At 40.0% G+C, this 12,632-nt stretch overlaps 1 protein-coding gene across 3 annotated transcripts in view; it reads right to left on the bottom strand.

The window, feature by feature from the left end:
• Positions 1 to 12,632, bottom strand: part of NOX4 (NADPH oxidase 4) — a 104,282-nt gene that overhangs the window by 16,717 nt on the left and 74,933 nt on the right. For all 3 annotated transcript variants that reach the window (XM_015852361.1, XM_015852360.1, XM_015852362.2), the window contains 3 exons: positions 6,139 to 6,258; positions 2,661 to 2,769; positions 2,061 to 2,129 (listed from right to left, as the gene is read on the bottom strand). In XM_015852361.1, coding sequence (XP_015707847.1) covers positions 2,061 to 2,129; positions 2,661 to 2,769; positions 6,139 to 6,258 — 298 coding nt within the window. The remainder of the gene's footprint in view (positions 1 to 2,060; positions 2,130 to 2,660; positions 2,770 to 6,138; positions 6,259 to 12,632) is intronic.

The following is a 12,632-nucleotide window of genomic DNA, read 5'->3' as shown; positions in this document are numbered from 1 at the left end:
AGTTATTTCATGCATCAATACCTCTGCTCACTGCTTTTTCAATGAGTCTCCTTGGTGTTTGCTATACATTGTTCCTTATGCAGCTGCTCATTAATCTACTGATTATTTTTAAACTAATTTATTTGAGCCATAAAACAATAACCATGCTCCTATTATTCATTCCCTCATTGGCCTTTAATGCTTAGCTGGAAGAAACACTGCTGATGCAAAAATAGTATTTCCACCCAGAGTATTTCTTTTTTCCACTTCGTACAAGTAACTATTAAGAGCAGGCCTGAAAAAGTAACTAGAGAAATCTTACATTTCTCCCTGAGAGTCGTTTACCAGCTGCTCTGTGCTACTTCAACAGTAGAAAACAGCCAAAATCAGTCCCCAGACAGAACCCAACTCATTCCAGCAGTGCTAGATCACCAGCACTTTTACAAGGTCAAATGCCCTCCGACTGCATGGCATTACCTTTCCTAGGTTTTGTGTTCTACTATAATAGGAAAGCAGAGGGGAATTACATCTTCTCCAGGGTCCCACATTCCTCCACTGCTGAATTATCTGCTCACACCAATGCAAATGCAGTCTTGGCCAACTCATCCTCCAGTGGCCTTTTATATTCAAGAGGTATTTGCTGAAGGATGGAACTGACTCCCTGTTGTCACACTGGCATACTGATCCTGAGCAAAGGGAGCATGAAATGAAACTGCCCTGATTTTGGTAGCATTCAGTACTTGGACTGACATCAGTGAACACATAAGCTGCAAGACAATGGAGAGCTGAGTTTAACACCCCCTTGAGAAATCATGAGCAGCATTACAGTTCATGCCAGCTTTGTTCAATAGCCACAAAGGAAAAGTGACTTTAAAGAAAGACTTAAAACAAAGTTGACTTAAATAATAAATTCAGAGTCTGCTTCAAACACAGCATCAGAAAACTTACTTTGAATTGTCTGTTATTAGAATCTTGCTGTGTCTTTGCCACAATATCCTGCTTCAAGTTTTAATTTTAACCTTATTGCATACCAGGTTCACAATCAGGTTCTTTTCATGCACTCCATTCAAGATGACATATGTCATCCTGGCATTAAATCTGTGGAGCACTGTTCATAACTGCTATAGCTATCACATTATCTAACTATTGCAAAGTGCCCTTGCTGGAGCTGTAAATATTATGCTGCCCCTACCTGATACTAGGTAAATCAAAATTCTTTGGGCAAGGCTTCTCACTGCATTTCATGTTTTGCAGTAATTGTCAGGCTCATTCCTGGGCCTGTGGCAGTGAATGGTGAAGCTTCTAGATGCAGCACAGTAAAAAAATCAAGCTCAGGATTATGCACTACATAATGTAAGATCATAAGCATAAAGAGCTATGGGAGATTACAGGAGTAGAGGAATGAGAACAGCATTGCGGTTGATAGTTGTCACGGAATTATCTGGATCAATCTGTGCCAGGGGACAGCATGCCCACAGGCCCCTGGTCCAAAAATGGGAAGCAAAAAGGGGAAGGGAAGGGAAGGGAAGGGAAGGGAAGGGAAGGGAAGGGAAGGGAAGGGAAGGGAGCTGGGCCCAAAAACAGAACAGGACAATTGACAGTTCAGTATAATTTCCAGTCTCATACATCAAAGAATTTGTAACTTTTATACCTCAGGCAAAAACAATCAGAAGCTTTCAAAAGTAGCTAGCTTCTCTCAAAATATTTAGTTTAAAAGAAGATTTCAGCTTCCACGCTCAACTATCCAGCTTTGATTCTTAGCCCAGCAATGATGTAGATTTCCCATCAAACCCTGCCAACTGTCTGGTCTGTGGCCTGGCCTGGAAGGACCTCTTTCCTAGAAAAGGAAGATATGGATTTCTGCCCACATATAATCAAGTTAAGACTACTAGACTAGATTCTCTTAATGCAGTGGGGAGAAACTTGCTCTCTTGCCCTACTAATGAATCAATCACCAGGGTTTATAGCCTTATTTCCTGTTTTGGCCATCTGCAGCAATCTCTTTTGCATATGACTGGCAGTTTGCATTGTCTGCTACCCCAAGGTCTAGTTTGGTTTACAAACAGTTTTTAACCACATACCTGTATTCCATCTGTTTGACTGAGGTACAGCTGGATGTTTATATAGTCTGGTCGATTCTCTTGCCAGAGCTGGGAGGATGATAAAAAACAGCTAGTGAAATAACATCCTTTCTTTTAAAAAGTGTAAAGTAACTTGTGACTACTATATTGATAGACTGAAGTTTTAGCATCAGTGAAGTAAGCTTTTTAACGAAGATGTGTTTGAATAGCACCCCTCTGTGCAGCCCAGAATGCTGCCCATCAGGCTGTGAACAAAATGCTATTTTAAAAAACTACACCGCTTTTAAAATGCACTTGGAATTGTAAAACCCTCTCCATTCTTAATCTGTGTATGAACCAAAAGGCAAAAGCCACCCAGACTCCCCAGCTTGGCCTGTTCTTCTATCTCATAAATTTCACAGATAATTCTCCAGCAATTATGTGCAATGAAATACCAGTGAGATATACTCAAACTGGTTTGTGTAGCTTCAAGCACAATTGATTGTGGATAGCCCAGGCAAAGATGGTGTTGGCTTGTTTTTTCTATAGCATGCCAGCTGTAGAGTGAACAAATCTCTCATTTATTACACTATCAGTATCCTTCCAAGCAACACCTATTACCTTGCTATGCAACATACAGAGCAAATCTGCAAACCAGCGGAAAGATTCGATGTCCCTGCACACCCAGATGAAGTAGAGTCTTCTCAGTTTGTAGCACTTCCAGCCATCACTTGAAAAGGAAATGTTTAAGGCATTAAAAATTATCATTCAAAAAGAGAATGTTAGCTAAGATGCTTTATATTCATTAGTGGAAACAGGAATTTCCATTAGAAGCCCGCTGCAAAGCTGTTCTTCATTTTATGATACATCAGACACTGAAATGATCAGCACATTTTATGTGAATGATCCTGAGAATAATAAATCTTAAGCACATAACAAACACCCCTCATAGATTCTGCTTCTGCTTTAGGAAGATTTCAAATACACAGACAATTTGGGCTGCAAATATGGATTCATGCATCACCATCATCAGACTTTTATTTCAAAGCAAAGCAGACATTCTAAGTTCAAGTGTATTATGTCAAATGTTTATTAGGTTTATAAAGTGGCCCCTAGGAGAAAAATATTGACAAATGCAATAATGTCAGGACTAAATTCTGCCATTGTATGCAAAAGGCTGTGGTTGATTATAATTAATACTCAAATCACAAAGACCAACTCAAATTACAGCTCCGTTGTGCTGGGCAACAGTAAGAAATGCTACAGTCCTCTGAAAATGGTGCTGGTGAAGCGCAGTCATGGACAGATTCTGACATTTTGTTTAGAAAAACATGAACATTATGTCATATTTCTAAAGCAAACAAAATGCAACTATGGCACAAAAGAAGTATTGGAACAAACTGGAATAGAAAATTATAAATGAAAATAATCCTGATGATTAATGAGTTTAAACCAAACAAAAACATCTTGGAAATCTTTCCTTAGCTGGCTGTTTGCTATTGTTGTGATCACAGAAATGTCCAGGGAACAGTCTGTGTCCACATCCTCTACACAGATTGACAGACTGGCAACTTCAAATAGCAGTTCCAGGAGTGAACCTCAGTGAGAAGGCTTCATAACACAACCCACTATATTATTAAGGTAGCTCACGTACTCAGCCAGGGTACTGTACTAACAGGTACACATAAATGATAGATCCAGCTACTGTTCTGCCTCCCTGTGCCCATCACTTACAGCATAAGCCTAAGAAGCAAGGATGGAGATACTCTTAGGAACATATAGGAGCTGAGAACTCATACTTCATGGATCATATGAAAAGAAAGATCACTAAGACTGGGGAGGAGTGTGTCTTCCAAGTCCTGACTACAGCTTTTGCAATTGTAAGCTGTTGACCTGTGGAGTAGGATTTTCTCCATCTTCTTCTGACTGCTTCTAAGACAAGCCCTTACAAAGGGTCACAATCTGGTCAGATGTGACAAGATAACCACAAGCAGAACTGAGGAAAGTAAGTGCCTTTCACTGTTAAATAAAAAATAAATAAAAAATGGATAAAAGAGAAAAATGTAAGGAATTTGTAAGGAATTACTACAGCTCAGCAACAGATCACCACTCTTAGCAATGGAACACTGCAGCTGCACTGTAAGATTTCAGGAAACAAGTCAAGCGTAAATTCAAAATCTCACCTCAGATCAACACACTTGGGTCTAACCTCAGGAGGATGTATATCTCTCATTGTAAACATATCCACATGTATACAGCACTTCTTGCACATTTCTAAATGTTACCACTGCCCACAATAGCAACCATTATTTAAAGCTCCTCCTGTCATAAGCCACCAGCTTTCTCTAATGTAAGTAAGTCATGATTTCTTAAAAATAGGGTGGAGGGTTCAAGAGTCAAGTGCAGGGAAGGGCAGGAATTAAATTGTGCCCACAGAACAGGAACGTAATTGAGAAGGAAGCAAATGACTTCCCTGCTTGGTAGGGTTCTGATCTCCCCCAGGTCTGCATGTCCTTGACACCACAGAACTGGCCTCGCTGCTCTGCAGTGCTGGCATCCTAAGGCAGTTTGTACTTTCACACCTGCCAAGTTCTTCTCAGCCAGGGCAGAGACAATAGGCAGCTCGTCCAGGATACTGGTGTTTTGTTGTTGATGTTAAAATACTGAAAATAAAAGCAGGCTGAGAGTGCTATTTTTCCGGAATCACAGAATTATTCCTCTGCATAATGTTACAGTGCACAAGAGGAAGATGGGCTACAAAGTCAGGTTATAAGGGGGGGGGAGGAGGCTGTCTGGAAACCTATTTATGGCTTTAACCAAAAGAATGGATTGCTGAAGTTTTTGGATGGCAAGTTTCTATGGCAATATCTGCACGAGTTTTTATGGCATCTAATAACACACTGCTAGAGGCAGCCATCTCATTACCTGCTGTTGTCCTATCATTTTGATCTGTGACTTTTTTACTAAACACTGTCAAGGATAAACCAGCCCAAAGAAAATGATTGGCCAAATGGGCAGCTTACCCCTCTGGACTGTAAGCTTTAAGAAAAACTGTACCCAGATTTCAGTTTTTATCTCTTTGAGAAGATGTTCAATATACTGACAGGAAAAGAAAATAAAGGGGCCCAATATGGACTCTCAGGGCTGCACTATGAGACAGACTAAGATTCTCATCTTCAATAGTGCTCAGCATTCGCGGGTCCAACTCAGATCAAGGATGGAAGAACAACATGGCATTTAAGTCCAGTTTTTAATTTCTGTGAGTCAGAACTGCACATTGACATGTCCATCTTAGAACAAATGCTTCAGCTGTGTAGTGCAAAACCTGCCCAAAGCCATCCAGCCTTATAAGACTTCAGAGAAGGATTGTTGCTTTGATTGGCCGAGTGAAAGTGAAGTTCTTAAGTGACTGAATGTCTGAGCTAATGCTCCAGCAAAAAGTAAAAACAAAAAAACCATCAACAACAATCACAAAAACAAGCCTATTTCATGCAGTGTAAAATTTTGGGGGATCCATGTTGCCTGCGTGACAGAGAAGCAAGAGAAGAAAGGTTTGGTTTGAAGAGAATTTCAAAGGTTTTAATTTAATACAGAGGGAAGAAAGTAAAGAAAAAGGCATACCTACATTTTTAAGTTTTCAGATAGAGTTAAACATCTACAGGGTACACACTTAGAATTTTATATCAAAACACAAGAGTTGAACTACACTTCCAGCTGGAAAACTGTCACAAACTACTGACTGAAAACGAATATCACCGTCCACAGCTTCCTCTAAGCAGATACTGGGCAATAAATCTAGCTGAAGGGTCTGTGGTCATACCAAGCATCAAACACACTCTATCATGTGTAAGAGTATAAATATTATGCTATTGTCCAATTTTCGTGCATTAGTGGCACAACTCTGCCAAACTCTGGTTTACATAACTATGAGATTACTTATGCTCCCAGATACCCCAGCCCTCTGCCCCTCTTCAAGGAAACATTCACTTGTGCTATGCTAAGTTTTGAAATACTCTGAGAACCCTTCTGACATGTACTATTATGGTAAATTGGAGGGAAAGGGAGAAGAAATGGCTTTACAAAGTTTAAGCTCACTTACAGCAGAGCGTTCAGTACTGATGCAAATGGTGTAACTCCAATACCACCAGCTACGCAGAGGCTGACCTCATAGTTCAAGGATTCCTCAAAGGGACTTCCAAAAGGTCCATCCACATACAGTCTGCAAGAAAAGCAAAAAGAACACTTATAGAGAAAGCTGTTAAAGTCTAAGGAGAGAGGGATGAAGTAGGCTGGAATTAAAAAACTCTGCGAAGAAATCTCCTTCAATTTTTCTTTATTCCAAAATATTATTTATCGCAATATATGAAAAGCTTTTCCTGGACAGCTTTGTGTGAATGAGGACTGCAGAGAGAAACCAATGTACAGGTGGTACAAAATATTATGCCAGATAAAATTTTTGGCATGATTTCCATGATTAGACAAGCCTGCTTTAATTAAACTGGTCGACTAAATCATGACTGCCTTTTCTACCCTTCATGTCTGGTATTAGAGGACAAAGAAGGTGCTGCACTGGAAACAATAACAAGTTGATGGGTCATATGCAGGAGCACAAAGAGTATGGCTAACTCTGCCTAGAATGTCCATCTCTTGAACATCAGAAACATCTGAGAAGGACAAAGGGATATGAAAATTGATTTTTCCTGGCTTCTCATTATGCTTTTTAAGGCCTTTGGGGAATAAAGAAGGGGTGACATATATCCATCTTACATCATTCAAAAGCAATAAATTACCATCTGTCTGTTCCTTCATTTCATGTGTAGACTCTTGAGAATGCGATCTACCCCAAACATGTAGAATACATGAAGAGGGGAAAAAAAAAACTGAGATGTATGACTTTAACTCACACCCCTCAGTTTAGCAACACTTCTGTCTAATTGCTTTTAAAAACCACTTAGGAGACTGAGTCCAATTTCCAACCCATTTTGAGTACTTCAAAGACTGTGAAAAGTCAGCCAACTGTAATTTAAAATGGGTCTTTAGACATCTTCTCAGCTTCAATTTCCAAATCGTTGCTACACTGCTGAAGTCTGTCCAAGGTCACCCATAGATAATCAAAATATATGACTGTAATTTTTCTAATAGAATCATCATAGAATCACAGAATCATCATAGAAGCACTGAACGGCTTGGGTTGAAAGAGCCCTTAAAGATTATCTAGTTCCAACCCCCATGCCATAGGCAGTGTTGCCACCCACTAGACCAGGCTGCCCAGGGCTCCATACAAAGTAGGATTCATATAAGCCCTATTCTACCTATGTAATACCCAGTGCATCTTCTGACTTCAGCCATAGATTCACCTTTACAAATGATTACAAAGAGAACTCAAACGGTAAATTTAGTCAAGATGCATTCTGTGTAGGAGAACTACTTAGGAGATCACTGGACCACATTTTACGTAACCAGTGGGACCTGCACTGTGTTCAGCAGTGCAGTGACTCACAGTAAGGCTGACCGAGATCAACCTTTAGCATGACTCCAGAAAAAACCTCCAAATTATACATTTTAGTTCATATTCATGCTACTAGAATTATGCAACAAGGCTAGACATACTGCACATCTAATAAATGGGCACAAGCTTCTTCTTCAGACAATCAGTGAGAATTAATGGCTAAGGAGATGCCACTTCCCCCCAAAATGTCTCCTAACTCCTATCTGTTTCTTTCCTGTTGAGGGCTGGCTCTTACTTGTAACTTAACATTGTACAGTCTGATTCTCTTTCTTTTAGCTTTGTGGTTTGACCCTTATGATTCAAGATGGTATCTTGTCTGAGCAGCCAACATAATGTTTCTGGGGGAATTTCTTTCAGAACTCCACTACTGCTGACATCTTGATGCTTTGTTAGGCTCCTTATTCTACAATGTCTTATCTAAAGATGTCTATCTACTTTCTGATGGATCTGGAGGTAAAGGGTCTGATCCCCATCTATGGTCTGTCTTATAATCTCCTCCTTGGTTCCTGGTGTTCAAAATGGACAGAGAAGGAGAAGATGGTTGGCCAATCACACCTACTATCAGAATGCACCACAAGTGCCTGTAACAGTTAGGGATTAGTAGAATTTCATGACTCATCAATCTGCAACCTAAATATGCTTACTCCTATTTCAGGCTTTCTATTCTGAAGTCAGCACAGTACTCTACAAACATTATCTTGGAGAATCTAAAACTCTTTCCATTTCAGATATCTTAGTACCAGCATGATGAGAATAATAGAAAAACAAATTCCTGAGTCAGGACAGATGAATTTATTTGCATAATGGGGCCAAGAAAAACTTAACTGGATGTATGCATAAAATATAAACAGAATTTTAAGTGTGTTTTTTAATCATGAAATGATTCCTGTTACATAAGGCTTAATTCCCCACTTGCTTACCAAGGGTTTATTTTCCATAAATGAAATGGGACCAATGCTGGAGGACAGTGCAGCAGTAGTTTCTTTAAGAGATCTTCTCAATATTGCACTTTCATTCGACTTGAAGAAGTAAAATGGCATCTCTTATTTAAATTATCAGCAGGAGCAATGCAGAGAAATAGGTAAATACTCTGACAGGAACTTGGTCCAGGGAAATTTTGAGAGAAGTCTACAAATTTTATGAGTCTCTGATGTGTGTCTGAATGGGGATCTAATTTGTGGATATCTGGGTTGGGCAAGAAGATGAAACTCTGTACTGAATTACCAAGCACAGCAACTGAATCCTGCTGCCAGTCCTGGCATACCGCCTATACATGTGCTCCTAAACAGATCCTGCCTAGCTGGTCAAGTTTTGGAGAATCATTCCTGAAAGGAACCTAGGGCATAAGCACAGCCCTGAGGGCAATTTCTTGCATTTTGCACATGAAGCATTTTCATTTCTATATGCAGACTTAAAGCCAACATTTTGGGAGACAACAAGCCAATAAAGCAAAAGTAAACCAGCAAAGCACAGCTTTCCCAGAAATTACCATGGCTGATGTGACTACGGTCAGAAATTGCATGAATGCCATACAACACATTCAAGCCTGCTTGAGGACCATCTGAAGTATGCATTCTTGACCTCACATGGGACTAAGAAACCCCTGGAAAGTCTGAGTGACATGGAATAACACTGAAGTCTTCATAAACTGAAACACGTAAAACTTGATATGGTCACTCTAAACCAGAAAAGCATGTGCTCTATTCCATGCCAGAAATTTAAGAAACAACCCTCAATTAAACATGCATTTTGATCAGATTGCTCCAGTTCGTGACTTGTTAGCCAGGTCTGGCCTGCAAAATATTTCTATCTATTATCTGCTCGCTGGTTCTTCTGACAAGGGAGTGAGGAGCAGTTGTTTGGACAGCAAGCGCAGTCAGGGGAGCCAAGGGCCTCCTGCTGTGCCTGCATGTGGTCCAGCACAGAGCCAGAAGTCATGGCTTCCAATTGTAAGAATCACTGAAAAAGCAGGAAAACTACTGCTACAGAGTTAACTCAATCTACCAGGCTGCAGGTTTTTGTTCATCAGAACCATCAAGTCATTCTCCACAGGGCTGCTCTCAAAGAGTTCTCCTCCCAGGCTGTACTCATATACAGGATTAAGAATTCAAAGAATAATATGACCTCTTGGGTTGAATTTGTTGAATGGATGCCACAAACATACTATTTAATCCCTGTTTACCATAGGAACAATTTATAAGTAAAAGAAATGTGGCTCTGATGGCCTGATGGCAATGCTCGGATAGGATTTCAACACTGAAGAAGAAAGCTGATGCCATATATATCAGCAGAAAGAACAGAGCATGGATTCAGTCGTGGGCTTCTGCAAAGATTATGCAACTTGTATTTCCTGTCAAAGTGCTCTTCATTTCATTTGGTAGAAATGCAAGTTCTGAATAAAAGCAGTTCATCATTATAAATGAAATCTCAAAGCATTCAATAAAAAGACAGACAAGCCAAGGGAGTTAAGATGACTTTTTGCTTCTTCAGTTGTATCCCACATATATCACACTACTATACTGTGGTCTCCCCCTAAGCTTTAATTTAATTAACATGAAGGAAGGGAACGGAATTTAGTAAAAGTTTAGCAATTCCCCTTCAGGGAAACTTATTCAAATAACAAGTTGATTTTTTCACATACATTCATTTCCAGACTTTAGAGTGCTTTCAGTTATTCTGGCACAACTTTTCAGTTCACAAAACAGAAAAAAGCCCTTCAAAACAGGATATACCACAAAAATCAGTGGAGTGCCATATTAAAAAGCTAGATGGTGAACACACTTTCTATTTAAAGCACACATATTCTACAGTATGGTAGTACAGAAATATCCCAGCAAGCACCAAGACAGCTTTTGTTTTTTTTTTTTTCCAGTGCAGGGCAATGCAACTGCAGTACCACATGGCATCCCTAAACTAACTGACATGGTCTTGCTGACACAAGCAGCTGCACTGCTTTTTTGACCCAAGCTATTCTCTTCTGTAAGGAACTGCACAGGGATGTGTGGAGGCACCTGTCCACATCTGTTCAACTTGGATGTCAGTGCCATGCTCTGCTTTAGGGTGCCCTGAGAAAAGGTTACTGCCTATACTGCACCTCATTGCTCAACTTTACATTGCAGCTTAGGGAGCTGCTGTGATACATTGTCAGGGGTATTAGTGGGACAACAGATGGATAGAAGTCTTAAATAAAGAACTTGTAGGAAATGTTAATTAAAGTCTCGGCATTTGGAAGCTGAACAAAATGCCTGGATATTAAGTACTGTATCAAGCAGAGAGAGAAGTCCTCATCTGATTTAAGTTTACGGCAAAACTAATGTCAAAAATGTAAGGACTTCCCCAAGCAGAATGGGATTTGATATCCTTGGGGCGCTATTCAGTTTACTGCTATGACCTGAGCATAGATACCTTTGTGTAAATATACTGACCAAGTCTCCTAGAGTCAAAAGAGATGCAGACAAGATAATGTACGTGGCGTATGATGAGCTGTATGCCCACTGACCACACTGGCTCAGCTCAAAAGGACCTCAAGTCCTGCTCTGAACGGCAGCTGAAGGCCAAGGAGAACTAAAGTGGTAGCAGAAACTTACCCTGAGCTGAAGCCTCAGCTCAGTGCTGCCACGACTGATACAGACTGAGAAGTCCAAGGAATCAACTAAGATGGCTGAATCTCTCTACTACTGCTCTTCTATTGCAGTTCTTCTCCCCTCCTATGCACCAATGAAATGCCATCACCTCCCTCTGATAACCCACAGCACCAGCCTCCACCCCCATGTGATAAATATTCAGTCGAGTGCCTTCGTGTTCCTCCCACGCTGCCCTTCATGCCTGGCAGGGAATTTCTGTAAACATCTGCAGAGCTATTTCACTATCTCCCACCAAATTCCTTATGAAGACTTCTTGCTTCCCTAATACCCAAAAAACCAATAAACCAGGAGTTTACAGCAGTGAGGCTGCTGGCTTGCTGGCCACAGCTCAGTGATATTCTGGCCCAGTACTGTTATAATATTGCCCTGAATTGTGCTGTCTGGTTGCATCCATCTGTTGTCTCCAGTTCAAGTTGGCACTGGTTTGGTCAGGGAGCCTCTGCTGTGTGGCTGTGTGTATATGGATGTGTTCCAGATGCCAATTCAGGGCACCGTGATAATACAACTGATTAATACTGGAAATTATCCAATTCTGAAACTTACATATGAGAAAATGTTTCATATGCTAGGTTTGTAGAAAGCAAAGCAGATCACCAAAGTGTTTCCACATACTCAGACCCAAGGGTTCGATTTGCAGTTTTCAATAAAAACCGAGATACAACACATTACATTACTTTACTTTTCAAAGACACTATCATCGGTGTTTTTAACCATTTTCTGCAGCAAAAATCCACTGAGACACTTCACCTTTGTAAGTCAATATGACTCTTCATGTCATTTAAACTTCAACAAATAAAGCATACACTTTGACATTATGCTTCCAGAACACTTATCATTACTGAGAAAAATTCAGTACCAACATCCTTTCAAAGCTGAAGAACCAACACTGAACAAAGTATGTATCACCCTCATTTTGGATGGATATCCAAAACTGATGCCTTCTGGGGCTTCTAAGGGTAAGAAGATACGACAGCTGGCATGTGAGATCAGAGATTCTCATGTGATCTTCTGACACTGTGAAGGATGATGTTTTCATTACCAAAAACAGCAGTCCCTTAGACAAGCAAGCTTCTAAAACCCAGTGGGTTCAATTCACTTTATACACTATTTTGCACAAGATTGCATATTGTTATTTGAATTCAGATTTCATTAGGCATCACCTTTTTAAAGACATCTTGAGGTTAATTTCTGATTGACTGCATACTCTGTCTTTAACATCATACTTTTTAAAGTACATACTATAGTAGTTTCCTTCTCTCTCCTCTAGATGTTCCTTCTTTTATCTGTAGGTGCAGTACCAAATTTTGACTAAGCATATGGCTTTAAACCACAAAGAATCACCTATCATCAGATTTTCTTCTTGTAGTAACATGGTGATTTGATTACTTCCAAGTTTTACTAAAGCCACTGGATTTTAAACCTCTCAGTTTCATTTATTTC

The sequence above is a fragment of the Coturnix japonica genome, chromosome 1, assembly GCF_001577835.2.
Source record: "Coturnix japonica isolate 7356 chromosome 1, Coturnix japonica 2.1, whole genome shotgun sequence".
NCBI classification, from domain to species: domain Eukaryota; kingdom Metazoa; phylum Chordata; class Aves; order Galliformes; family Phasianidae; genus Coturnix; species Coturnix japonica.
This window is presented reverse-complemented; position numbering and strand designations above follow the sequence as displayed.